The sequence below is a fragment of the Procambarus clarkii genome, chromosome 44 (genome assembly GCF_040958095.1).
Source record: "Procambarus clarkii isolate CNS0578487 chromosome 44, FALCON_Pclarkii_2.0, whole genome shotgun sequence".
Taxonomy (NCBI): Eukaryota; Metazoa; Arthropoda; class Malacostraca; order Decapoda; family Cambaridae; genus Procambarus; species Procambarus clarkii.
The window spans coordinates 6,657,520-6,671,009 of record NC_091193.1 but is presented as its reverse complement, the minus strand read 5'-3'; the positions used below and the strand labels follow the sequence as shown (position 1 = coordinate 6,671,009).

General features: G+C 39.8%; 2 protein-coding genes across 2 annotated transcripts; both read left to right on the top strand.

The window, feature by feature from the left end:
- Positions 1-5,860: 5,860 nt before the first annotated feature.
- On the top strand, positions 5,861-8,948 carry LOC138350099 (uncharacterized). The gene is made up of 6 exons (XM_069300391.1): positions 5,861-6,133; positions 6,334-6,394; positions 6,591-7,259; positions 7,481-7,846; positions 8,324-8,537; positions 8,675-8,948. Exons 1-6 carry the CDS (start codon positions 5,861-5,863, stop codon positions 8,946-8,948), a joined length of 1,857 nt encoding a protein of 618 aa, XP_069156492.1.
- Positions 8,949-9,050: 102 nt separating this feature from the next.
- Positions 9,051-13,294, top strand: LOC138350098 (uncharacterized). The gene is made up of 8 exons (XM_069300390.1): positions 9,051-9,082; positions 9,220-9,434; positions 9,686-9,800; positions 10,323-10,687; positions 10,822-11,381; positions 11,483-11,942; positions 12,670-12,883; positions 13,021-13,294. Exons 1-8 carry the CDS (start codon positions 9,051-9,053, stop codon positions 13,292-13,294), a joined length of 2,235 nt encoding a protein of 744 aa, XP_069156491.1.
- The last annotated feature ends 196 nt before the right edge of the window (positions 13,295-13,490 follow it).

Genomic DNA, 13,490 nt, shown 5'->3' with positions numbered 1-13,490 from the left:
TCTGACTGATCTACTACCACTCCGGAGACTACCACCAGGTCGAGGACGATCTCGACACCACACCACGAGGTCGATCTCAACACAGATTCCAGAACGACCCAAGACCCGGGCGGCACAGAGGTATTTCCCTCCCCAGCTCCCAACACTCCTACCATCACCACCTCAACAGACGTGCTGTCTACAAATACTAACAGCACCACCAACACTCCTGAAATAGCTTCTACCACTAATACACGACACCTGAGCCTACCTCAGGCTGCGAGAAGAAAGACGAAATCACCAACTACGGAGGTTACGGACCCCTCAGACGAGAAAATCTTAGTAGGAGCTCCACCGCCGCAGCACAATACGCCACCTACTCGGTACAAGACCTCCTCATGGAGGCCACATCACCAAACTCCAACGACACCACGGCTCAGCCAGTCTCAGTCAAAGAAAAAAGGGAAGACCTAGAGGTCTACACTAACCCCACCAGCTCCATAACTGGTACAGCCAGCCCTCTGAGGCTGAAATTCATCATGAAGACCCCCATCCATCCCCAGATCTCCAGTATCAGCTATTGAGACAGATAATGGCTCCAAAGAGCCTCCACTTACTGGCTCACCATAGCCCGTGCTACTTGGAAGTTTTTGCTCGGAGTAGCTGAATCTAAGAAAACAACAAGAGGGTAGCAGCCTCATTAAGCGTTGAGATGTAAGTCTCGTGCCAACCACACACTCAGACTGTTATAAGTCATCAGCAAGAGTAATGAACGTGCGCTCCTCATGGCGGTTATTACAACAACAACAAACAATGACGTCACCGGGTATAGGTGCCATGAATACAAATGAGCATCGGATCTTAACATTACAAACCTAATCTTAAGTGACTTTAGTCCTTAAGATTAAGGTCAGTGTTAAGATTAAGGTCAGTGTTAAGATTAAGGTCAGTGTTAAGATTAATGTCTTAGGTAATCATTAATCCATACCTTAACACAGTTATTCGCAGTTGTGATCGGTTGTTCTGTCAGTGATTATACCAGAGACAAGAGGGGGGGGGGGCGGTTATATTAGTCCATATGTGGCAACAGTTATTTACCAATACCGATCCAATCTTAGCACTAGCACACCTGCTACAACTCAAACAGGGTTGTAGCAGGTGTTTGAGTAATTCGTGTGGGCTTGGTGATTGTGAGGATTAGCATTAGCATTAGGAGTTCATGCTGTTTAGCAAGTTGTCAACTTGGGGCTATTTTGTTGACCAAGTTGAAGTCCTCTACATGATGATGTGGTGTTTGTTGAGTTTGTTGTTGATGGTTAGCTTCATTATATTATCTGAGAGTGTAGGTCAAGTTCAGGTTCAGGTATGTTTATTGAGGCAAGAAAGAAATACATCTCAAAGGGATAGAGGAGTAGCTATATATATATATATATATATATATATATATATATATATATATATATGTATATATATATATATATATATATATTAGTATATTTTGGTAGCAGTCTTTCCTGTAGACATATATTATTAAATATGACCGAAAAAATATGACTTTTTCGGTCATATTTAATAATATATATATATATATATATATATATATATATATATATATATATATATATATATAATATATATGTACAGGGGTATGTAACATTAACAATTGTGCAACTAGCTTCAAAAGATTGTCACTTGTTGAGCTAAACGAACTATGTGGTTCAGTTCCTGAACCCATTATGTGCCTCTGTAACCCTTCCCCCACCCCCTCCCCCCCGCCCACGGGATGGGTATGGGGTGCATAATAAGAAAGCAACTGACAGACTGTGTCGCTAATAACACTGGTGTAAGCAAAGTTCTCTTGATAATAAATAGCTGTACCACCTCCTATTTTGTCTGGCCTGCAGTTGTGAATGGCTTTATAACCAGCTAAGTTATTTACTTGGGTCTGGTCTTTACTTCGTCACGTGTCTATGATGATAGTGAACGATAGTTTAGAGCCTAGTGCTTCCACTAGTGCATTTATATCATCAAAATGTTTACTAAGTAATCTGACATTTTGGTTGAATTCTGATAGACTTGGTGTTATTTTGGAGTTTGCAGGCGATGAGTCACAATAACGTGGCTGAAGTATGTTGACCAGACCACACACTAGAAGTTGAAGGGACGACGACGTTTCGGTCCGTCCTGGACCATTCTCAAGTCGACTTGAGAATGGTCCAGGACGGACCGAAACGTCGTCGTCCCTTCAACTTCTAGTGTGTGGTCTGGTCAACATTTTGGAGTTTGTTTTGTGCAAGGTTTGTTGTGTAGTACCTGCAGTAGTGGTGTAGGTATGTGATGGTTAGCGGTGTCTGAGCCGTCCTCCCACATGGTCACATGTTAATTGTTGTATAACTTTAAACAAAGCGCATTCCCATTACACTTGGAGGGAAAATGAAGACCTGAAAATTAACAGAGAAGGCCTTGAATGGGTTGACCATTATCGGTACCTCGGGGCAGGGCCGGCCTCAGGAACTGTGGGGGACATATGGGAACATTTGCGGTGGGGCCGTCTCAAAACTGTCACACTGGAAACAATTGACTCCTCCATTTAACATTTAAGATCTCACGAGCACTGTGTCTACACCGACGGCTCAGTCCAATCTTCTACTGGACGGACTGCAGCAGCGTGTAGGTTTTATAAAAGTAATATTTGCACACAGACTGTCAGTGTCAGGTTAAACAACTGGCTGACCTCCACACAAGCAGAACTAGCGGCATTACAACTAGCTACTAGAACATTAAAAACATTGGAGGAGGCATAATATTTTGTGATTCAAATTCTGCTCTTCAAGCAATCGAAAACTTCTCCTGGAAGATTAACAGTGAGCACATCATACTAGCAATTATAAATGACCTAATTGCTGCGCAGAGTAAAGGGTTTTGAATCTCCTTAGTATGGATACCATCACACATAAATATAACCCATCATAATGAGACAGACATTGCAGCCAAATTAGTGCGTAACAAAGATGAAGTTGAATTAGATCTTGGTATCTCCATCTCTGCTGTCAAAACTATATTGGTCCAAACACTCAGGTCTGATAGGAGAGAAATTACTGACTCCCAACGACCTGAAAGCACCAGTATAAAAAGCTATGATTTGTTCGGATCTGAAACCTATGTTTATGGGCAGCACTAAACGTCCACCAGACTGTGCGACACAGTGGCTGCCAGTATCAGGTTAGGTTACCGTTACCTGTGGCAGGTGGCTACTGTTACCTGTGGCAGGTGGCTACTGTTACCTGTGGCAGGTGGCTACTGTTACCTGTGGCAGGTGGCTACTGTTACCTGTGGCAGGTGGCTACTGTTACCTGTGGCAGGTGGCTACTGTTACCTGTGGCAGGTGGCTACTGTTACCTGTGGCAGGTGGCTACTGTTACCTGTGGCAGGTGGCTACTGTTACCTGTGGCAGGTGGCTACTGTTACCTGTGGCAGGTGGCTACTGTTACCTGTGGCAGGTGGCTACTGTTACCTGTGGCAGGTGGCTACTGTTACCTGTGGCAGGTGGCTACTGTTACCTGTGGCAGGTGGCTACTGTTACCTGTGGCAGGTGGCTACAGGTGACGGATCTCCCAACCCTGAGTACTCTAGGTGCAAACTCTGTGAGCAGGAACTGTGGCATGATCTCCCACACTACATCACCGAATGCCCAGTTATCAGGCCATTCAGATTCGTTAGCATGAGGTACCTGGAGCCTTGCAATTACTTTATTCACTCTCGTGTCCTTGAAGATATCCTCATAATGCACCCAAAATTTGCCAGTGCAGACTACTGAACATATGGCCCTGTATGACTAGTCACCCTGCGAGATGGGAACTTTTAGTACCACTGCTACCTTATTCACTCTTGTGTTGATGATATCCTCATCAACCAGAGTCTGCCAGTGCAGACGGATCGCGTGCCTCTGTATGACTAACCATCCTGTGTGATGGGGATTTCAGCATCACGTAGCTAGCTTTTTGACACACTGTACTCCACTTAATATAGCCTAGGGTAGCTGCACAAATGCAGATGTACCTAAATGTGCTAATACAAAAAGGAGGCCTCCAGGGTGAGAGCCAAGGTCTGTTTTAGTTTAGTTTAGTTTATTTATTATGCACCCCATACCCATCTTGTGGGCGGTAGAGGAAAGAACTACAGAGGCACATAATGAGCTCAAGGACTGAACTCCAAAATTAATTTAATAACTAATGCGGTCTTGATTTTTTGTTTGCAAGGATATTCCTGCGCGGGCCCTAAGACCTCTGGCTGGCCCACTGCGCGGGCCCTAAGACCTCTGGCTGGCCCACTGCGCGGGCCCTAAGACCTCTGGCTGGCCCACTGCGCGGGCCCTAAGACCTCTGGCTGGCCCACTGCGCGGGCCCTAAGACCTCTGGCTGGCCCACTAAGTTTTACTTGTTTCTGTTTGACTTGGGCGGAGTGTGAGTAGTTATGACTCGTATGGTCGCTTCAGTAAGAGTATGTATGCCTAATGTGGTTAATAACTTCTGCTCTGTTACATCTAAGTTGAAATCTTATTTAGTGTGCAGCGGTGTTGATGAGGCAGTTACACAGCTTCACGAACATACCGACAGTTGGGTCGACGACGACAAGTACGATGAGTGAGGCAAAATTAAAAAAAAGGAAAACTAGGTTCTTTAATTAATTAAATGGCTTATGGAAGCAAGAGAATTATTGACACAAACCGCTAGATATTTACTAATACAGGAACCACTAGATAGTCCTCCAGTGGAGAACTATCTAGTACGTTCGTGTTTATATAATAGAATGTGGGAGGATACATTCTAACTGGCATTCTTAGCCAAGTAAGAGACTGTATTACACGACAAGAGCAACGGGTGTTGACAGTGGCTACCAACACCCCCACCGTAGTTGGTGACCCAGCACTGTGCACCTGACACCACTTGTGCCACACTACGGTGCCGTCCAGCACTGTGGCCCTGACACCACTTGTGCCACACAACGGTGCCGTCCAGCACTGTGGCCCTGACACCACTTGTGCCACACTACGGTGCCGTCCAGCACTGTGGCCCTGACACCACTTGTGCCACACTACGGTGCCGTCCAGCACTGTGGCCCTGACACCACTTGTGCCACAGTACGGTGCCGTCCAGCACTGTGGCCCTGACACCACTTGTGCCACAGTACGGTGCCGTCCAGCACTGTGCACCTGACACCACTTGTGCCACACTACGGTGCCGTCCAGCACTGTGGCCCTGACACCACTTGTGCCACAGTACGGTGCCGTCCAGCACTGTGGCCCTGACACCACTTGTGCCACACTACGGTGCCGTCCAGCACTGTGCACCTGACACCACTTGTGCCACACTACGGTGCCGTCCAGCACTGTGGCCCTGACACCACTTGTGCCACACTACGGTGCCGTCCAGCACTGTGGACCTGACACCACTTGTGCCACACTACGGTGCCGTCCAGCACTGTGGACCTGACACCACTTGTGCCACACTACGGTGCCGTCCAGCACTGTGGCCCTGACACCACTTGTGCCACACTACGGTGCCGTCCAGCACTGTGGACCTGACACCACTTGTGCCACACTACGGTGCCGTCCAGCACTGTGGCCCTGACACCACTTGTGCCACACTACGGTGCCGTCCAGCACTGTGCACCTGACACCACTTGTGCCACACTACGGTGCCGTCCAGCACTGTGCACCTGACACCACTTGTGCCACACTACGGTGCCGTCAAGCACTGTAGACAGACGCGCTGCTTCATAAACACCTCCAGTCTTCCCCGGGGCGCAGGGGAAACATTTGACCATTCTCAACACAACAGGATCCCCCACACATACTAAACTCTCTCACTCGTGTTCACTGATGCACTCGCATCGTAATTATGGAGTTCTTCGTCATTTTTTGGTTCATGATAATTCTGGGGTTCATGATAATTCTGGGGTTCTTGATAATTTTGGGGTTCATGATAATTCTGTGGTTCTTGATAATTCTGTGGTTCTTGATAATTCTGTGGTTCATGATAATTCTGTGAGTCTTGATAATTCTGGGGTTCATGATAATTATGTGGTTCTTGATAATTTTGGGGTTCATGATAATTCTGTGGTTCTTGATAATTCTGTGGTTCATGATAATTCTGTGAGTCTTGATAATTCTGGGGTTCATGATAATTCTGTGGTTCTTCATAATTCTGTGGTTCATGATAATTCTGGGGTTCATGATAATTCTGGGTTCGTGATAATTCTGTGGTTCTTGATAATTCTTTGGTTCTTGAAAATTCTGTGGTTCTTGAATATTCTGTGGTTCTTCATAATTCTGTGCTTCTTGATAATTCTGAGGTTCTGGATAATTCAGTGAATCATGATAATTCTGTGGTTCTTGATAATTCTGTGAATCATGGTAGTTCTGTGGTTCATGATAATTCTGGGGTTTACGATAATTACATTGTTCATGATATATCTGGATTCATGATAATTCTGGGGTTTACGATAATTACATTGTTCATGATATATCTGGATTCATGATAATTACGTAGTTTATTATAATTCTGGGATACATGATAATTCAGTGGTTCTTGATAATTCTGCGGTTCTAGATAATTCTGTGATTCATGATAATTCTGGGACTCATGATAATTCTGGGGTTCTCTATAGTTCTGTGGTCCTTGACAATTCTGTGGATCATGATAACTCTGGGGTTCATGATAATTCTGGGGTTCATGACAATTCTGTAGTTATTGATAATTCAGTGGTTCATGATAATTTTAGCGTTCATGATTATTCTGTGGTTCATGATATTTCTGTGGTTCATGATAACTCTGTGGTTCTTGTTAATTCTGGGGTTCATAATAATTTTGGGGTTCATGGTAATTCTGGGGTTCATGATAATTCTGTAGTTCTTGATAATTCAGTGGTTCATGATAATTCTAGCATTCATGATTATTCTGTGGTTCATGATAATTCTGTGGTTCTTGATAATGAGGTTCATAATAATTCTGGGGTTTATGATTCTTCTGTGGTTCATGATAATTCTGTGGCTCTAGATAATTCTGTGGTTCATGATAATTCTTGCGTTCATGATCATTCTGTGGTTCTAGACAATTATTTAGTTCATGATAACTCTGGGGTTCATGATAATTCTGGGGTTCATGACAATTCTGTGGTTTATGATAATTCTCAGGTTCTTGATAATTCTGTGCTTCTTGATAATTCTGGGGATCATGATAATTCTGGGGTTCATGATAATTATGTGGTTCTTGATAATTGTGTGGTTTATGATAATTCTGTGGGTCTTGATAATTCTGTGGTTTATGATAATTTGGGGTTTACGATAATTCTGGGGTTCGTGATAATTCTGGGGTTCATGATAATTTTGTGGTTCTTGATAATTCTTTGGTACTTGATAATTCTGTGGTTCTTGATAATTCTGTGGTTCTTGATAATTCTTTGGTACATGATAATTCTGTGGTTCTTGATAATTCTGTAGGTCTTGATAATTCTGTGGTTCCATACAATTCTGTGGTTCTTGATAAGTCTATGGTTCGTGATAATTCTGTGGTTCTTGATAATTCTGTGGTTTTTTATAATTCTGTAGTTCTTAATAATTCTGGGGTTTATGATAATTTTGGGGTTCGTGATAATTCTGGCGTTCATGAAAATTATGTGGTTCTTGATAATTTTGTGGTTCTTGATAATTCTGTGGTCCTTGATAATTCTGTGGTTCATGATAATTTTGGGGTTCAAGATAATTCTGAGGTTCATGATAATTCTGTGGTTCTTGATAATTCTGTGGTTCTGGATAATTCAATGGTTCATGATAATTCTGTGGTTCTTGATAATTTTGTGGTTCATGGTAGTTGTGTGATTCATGATAATTCTGGGGTTCACGATAATTATGTTGTTCATGACATTTTATGATTCATGATAATTATGTGGTTCATGATAATTCTGCCCTTCATGATAATTCTTTCCTTTGTGATAAATCTTTGGTTCATGATAATTCTGGGATACATGATAATTCTGTGATTCTTAACAATTCTGTGCTTCATGATAATTCTGGGATCATGATAATACTGGGGTTCATGATAATTCTGTGGTTCTTGATAATTCTGTGGTTCATGATAATTCTAGCGTTCATTATTCTTCTGTGGTTCTTGACAATTATGTAGTTCATGATAATTCTGAGGTTCATGAAAATTCTGTGCATCATTATAATTCAAGGGATCGTGATATTGCTGGGGTTCATGATAATTCTGTGGTTCCTAATAATTCTGTGGTTTATGATAATTCTGAGGTTAATTCTAATTCTGGGATCATGATAATTTTGTAGTTCTTGATAATTCTGGGGTTTATGATAATTCTGGGGTTCGTGATAATTCTGGGGTTCATGATAATTCTGTGATTCTTGATAATTCTGGGGTTCATGATAATTCTGTGGTTCTTGATAATTCTGTGGTCATTGAAAATTCTGTGGTTCATGATAATTCTGTGGTTCTTGAAAATTTTCTGGTTCTCGATAATTCTGTGGTTCATGATAATTCTGGGTTTATGATAATTATTTTGTTCATGATATTTCTGGGGTTTATGAAAATTATGTGGTACATAATAATTATGTCGTTCATGACAATTCTGTCGTTCATGATAATTCAGGCGTTCATGATAAATATATGGATCTTGATAGATCAGCGGTTCATGATAATTCTGTGGTTCTTGATAATTGTGTGATTCTTGATAATTCTGTGGTTCATGATAATTCTGTAATTCTTGGTAATTCTCTGGTTCTTGATAATTCTGTGGTTCTTGATAATTCTGTGGTTCTTGGTTATTTTGTGGTTCTTGATAATTCTGTGGTTCTTGATAATTCTGTGGTTCTTGATAATTCTGTGGTTCTTGGTTATTCTGTGGTTCTTGATAATTCTGTGGTTCTTGATAACTCTGTGGTTCTGGATAATTAAATGCTTCATCATAATTTTGTGGTTCTTGATAATTCTGTGGTTCATGGTAGTTGTGTGATTCATGATAATTCTGGGGTTAAATATAATTTTGTTGTACGTGACATGTCTGGATTCATGATAATTATGTGGTTCATGTTAATTATGTGGTTCATGATAATTATGTGGTTCATGATAATTCTGTCCTTCATGATAATTCTTTCCTTCATGATAAATCTTTGGTTCTTGATAATTTTGGGTTACATGATAATTCTGTGGTTCATGATAATTGTAGGGGTCATGATAATTCTGGGGTTCATGATAATTCTGTGGTTTATGGTAATTCTGGGGTTCATGATAATTCTGGGAATCATAATAATTCTGGGGTTTATGATAATTTTGTGATTCTTGATAATTCTGGAGTTTATGATAATTCTGGAGTTCGTGATAATCCTGGGGTACATGATAATTCTGTTTTCTTTGATAATTCGTGGTTCTTGGTAATTCTCTGTAACTTGATAATTTTGTGGTTCATGATAATTCTGTGATTCTTGATAATTCTGGGGTTCATGATAATTCCGTGGTTCTTGATAATTCTGTGGTTAATGATAATTCTGAGGTTAATGATAATTCTGGGGATCTTGATAATTCTGGGTTCATGATAATTCTGTGGTTCTTGATAATTCGTTGGTTCTTGAAAATTCTCTGGTTCTTGTTTATTCTGTTGTTCATGATAATTTTGTGGATCTTGATAATTCTAGTACCTCCTGTTTCTAGCCCTAAGCGGCGGAAGGGCGATGACCGACGAGCGAGTGTCCCAGTTTTGGAGCTTGCCTTCTCCCCTGGCGTATGGGGTTCGCGCCCCTGCGTCTTCGGGTTGGTTCGTCTTCCGGCTGTGGCCTCCTCCGGCCCCAAGCCCGGGCGTTCGCGCCCGCCGCGATCCGCTCCGAGGACATTATCAGGTGGGGAGTTTGACTGGGGCGGTACATCTGTCAAATGATAACGCAGGTGTCTTAAGGCCAGCTCAGCGTGGACAGAAACCTCGCGTAGAGCAAAAGGGCAAATGCTGGCTTGATCCTGATTTTCAGTACGAATACGGACTGCGAAAGCAAGGCCTATCGATCCTTTTGACTTTAGGAGTTTTAAGCAAGAGGTGTCAGAAAAGTTACCAGCTTTACCAGTTATACATGATATTACCAGTTATACATGATAATTCTGTGATTCCTAATAATTCTGTGATTCCTAATAATTCTGTGCTTCATGATAATTCTGGTGATCGTGATAATTCTAGGGTTCATGATAATTCTGTGGTTTATGATAATTCTGGGGTTCATGATAATTCTGGGATCATGATAATTCTGGGGTTCATGATAATTTCGTAGTTCTTGATAATTCTAGAGTTTATGATAATTCTGGGGTTCGTGATAATTCTGGGGTTCATGGTAATTCTGTTTTCTTTTATAATTCTGTTCTTCTTGGTAATTCTGTGATACTTGATAATTATGTGGTTCATGATAATTCTGTGATTCTTGATAATTCTGGGGTTCATAATAATACCGTGGTTCTTGATAATTCTGTGGTTAATGATAATTCTGGGGTTCATGATAATTCTGGATTCATGATAATTCTGTGGTTCTTGATAATTCTTTGGTTCTTGAAAATTCTATGGTTCTTGAATGTTGTTGTTCTTGATAATTCTGTGGATCTTGATAATTCTGTGGATCTGGATAATTCAGTGCATCATGATAATTCTGTGGTTCTTGGTAATTCTGTGGTTCATGGTTGTTCTGTGGTTCATGATAATTCTGGGGTTCACGATAACTATTTTGTTCTTAATCTTTCTGGATTCATGATAATTATGTGGTTCATGATAATTCTGAGATACATGATAATTTAGTGGTTCTTGATAATTCTGGGGTTCTAGATAATTGTGCGATTCATGATAATTCTGCGGCTCATGATATATCTGGGGTTCTCTATAGTTCTATGGTCCTTGATAATTCTGTGGTTCATGATATTTCTGGGGTTCATGATAATTCTGGGGTTCATGATAATTCTGTAGTTCTTGATAATGCTGGGGTTCATAATAATTCTGTGGTTCATGATACTTCTGTGGTTCATGATAATTCTGTGGCTCTTGATAATTCTTTGATTCATGATAATTCTTGCATTCATGATTATTCTGTGGTTCTTGACAATTATGTAGTTCCTAATAACTCTGGGGTTCATGATAATTCTGGGGTTCATGACAATTCTGTGGTTTATGATAATTCTGAGGTACTTGATAATTCTGTACTTCATGATAATTCTAGGGTTCATGATAATTCTGTGGTTTATGATAATTCTGGGGTTCATGATAATTCTGGGGTTCGTGATAATTCTGGGGTTCATGATAATTCTGGGGTTCATGATAATTCTATGGTTCTTTATAATTCTGTGGTTCTTGATAATTCTGTGGTTCTTGATGATTCTGGGATCATGATAATTATGTAGTTCTTGATAATTCTGTGGTTTCTTATAATTCTGTGGTTTCTTATAATTCTGTGGTTCTTGATAAGTCTGTTCATGATAATTCTGTGGGTCTTGATAATTCTGTGGGTCTTGATAATTCTGTGGTATATGATAATTATGTAGTTCGTGATAATTCTGTGGTTCATGATAATTCTGTGGTTCATGATAATTCAGTAGTTCTTGATAAGTCTGTGGTTCTTAATAGTTCTGGAGTTTATGATAATTCTGTGGTTCGTGATAATTCTGGCGTTCATGATAATTCTGTGGTTCTTGATAATTCTGTGGCTCTTGATAATTCTATGATTCATGATAATTCTGGGGTTCATGATAATTCTGTGGTTCTTGATAATTCTGTGGTTCATGATAATTCTGGGGTTCATGATAACTCTGAGGTTCATGATAATTCTGTGGTTCTAGATAATTCAGTGGTTCATGATAATTCTGTGGTTCTTGATAATTCAGTGGTTCATGATAATTCTGTGGTTCTTGATAATTCTGTGGTTTATGGTAGTTGTGTGATTCATGATAATTCTGGGGTTCACGATAATTATGTTGTTCATTATATTTCTGGATTCATGATAATTATGTAGTTCATGATAATTCTGTCCTTCATGATAATTTTTTCCTTATTGATAAATCTTTGGTTCTTGATTATTCTGGGATACATGATAATTCTGTGATTCATAATAATTCTGTGCTTCGTGATAATTCTGGGTCTCATGATAATTTTGTGGTTTATGATAATTCTGGGGTTCATGAAATTCTGGGGATCATGATAATTCTGGGGTTTATGATAATTATGTTGTTCATGACATTTTATGATTCATGATAATTATGTGGTTCATGATAATTCTGCCCTTCATGATAATTCTTTCCTTTGCGATAAATCTTTGGTTCATGATAATTCTGGGATACATGATAATTCTGTGATTCTTAACAATTCTGTGCTTCATGATAATTCTGGGATCATGATAATACTGGGGTTCATGATAATTCTGTGGTTCTTGATAATTCTGTGGTTCATGATAATTCTAGCGTTCATTATTCTTCTGTGGTTCTTGACAATTATGTAGTTCATGATAATTCTGAGGTTCATGAAAATTCTGTGCATCATTATAATTCAAGGGATCGTGATATTGCTGGGGTTCATGATAATTCTGTGGTTCCTAATAATTCTGTGGTTTATGATAATTCTGAGGTTAATTCTAATTCTGGGATCATGATAATTTTGTAGTTCTTGATAATTCTGGGGTTTATGATAATTCTGGGGTTCGTGATAATTCTGGGGTTCATGATAATTCTGTGATTCTTGATAATTCTGGGGTTCATGATAATTCTGTGGTTCTTGATAATTCTGTGGTCATTGAAAATTCTGTGGTTCATGATAATTCTGTGGTTCTTGAAAATTTTCTGGTTCTCGATAATTCTGTGGTTCATGATAATTCTGGGTTTATGATAATTATTTTGTTCATGATATTTCTGGGGTTTATGAAAATTATGTGGTACATAATAATTATGTCGTTCATGACAATTCTGTCGTTCATGATAATTCAGGCGTTCATGATAAATATATGGATCTTGATAGATCAGCGGTTCATGATAATTCTGTGGTTCTTGATAATTGTGTGATTCTTGATAATTCTGTGGTTCATGATAATTCTGTAATTCTTGGTAATTCTCTGGTTCTTGATAATTCTGTGGTTCTTGATAATTCTGTGGTTCTTGGTTATTTTGTGGTTCTTGATAATTCTGTGGTTCTTGATAATTCTGTGGTTCTTGATAATTCTGTGGTTCTTGGTTATTCTGTGGTTCTTGATAATTCTGTGGTTCTTGATAACTCTGTGGTTCTGGATAATTAAATGCTTCATCATAATTTTGTGGTTCTTGATAATTCTGTGGTTCATGGTAGTTGTGTGATTCATGATAATTCTGGGGTTAAATATAATTTTGTTGTACGTGACATGTCTGGATTCATGATAATTATGTGGTTCATGTTAATTATGTGGTTCATGATAATTATGTGGTTCATGATAATTCTGTCCTTCATGATAATTC

Bases quoted from the DNA above. Each gene is read 5' to 3' on its own strand.
- LOC138350099 (XM_069300391.1), top strand. From the start codon at position 5,861: ATGCACTCGCATCGTAATTATGGAGTTCTTCGTCATTTTTTGGTTCAT. The intron at 7,260-7,480 runs GTGTGGTTTATG...ATAATTCTGTAG, and splicing joins TTATGTGGTTCTTGATAATT to GTCTTGATAATTCTGTGGTT. The intron at 8,538-8,674 runs GTTTATGATAAT...GGATCTTGATAG, and splicing joins GTGGTTCATGATAATTCTGG to ATCAGCGGTTCATGATAATT.
- LOC138350098 (XM_069300390.1), top strand. From the start codon at position 9,051: ATGTCTGGATTCATGATAATTATGTGGTTCAT. The intron at 9,083-9,219 runs GTTAATTATGTG...TGATAATTGTAG, and splicing joins ATGATAATTATGTGGTTCAT to GGGTCATGATAATTCTGGGG. The intron at 9,801-10,322 runs GTTGGTTCGTCT...TGATAATTCTAG, and splicing joins TCGCGCCCCTGCGTCTTCGG to AGTTTATGATAATTCTGGGG.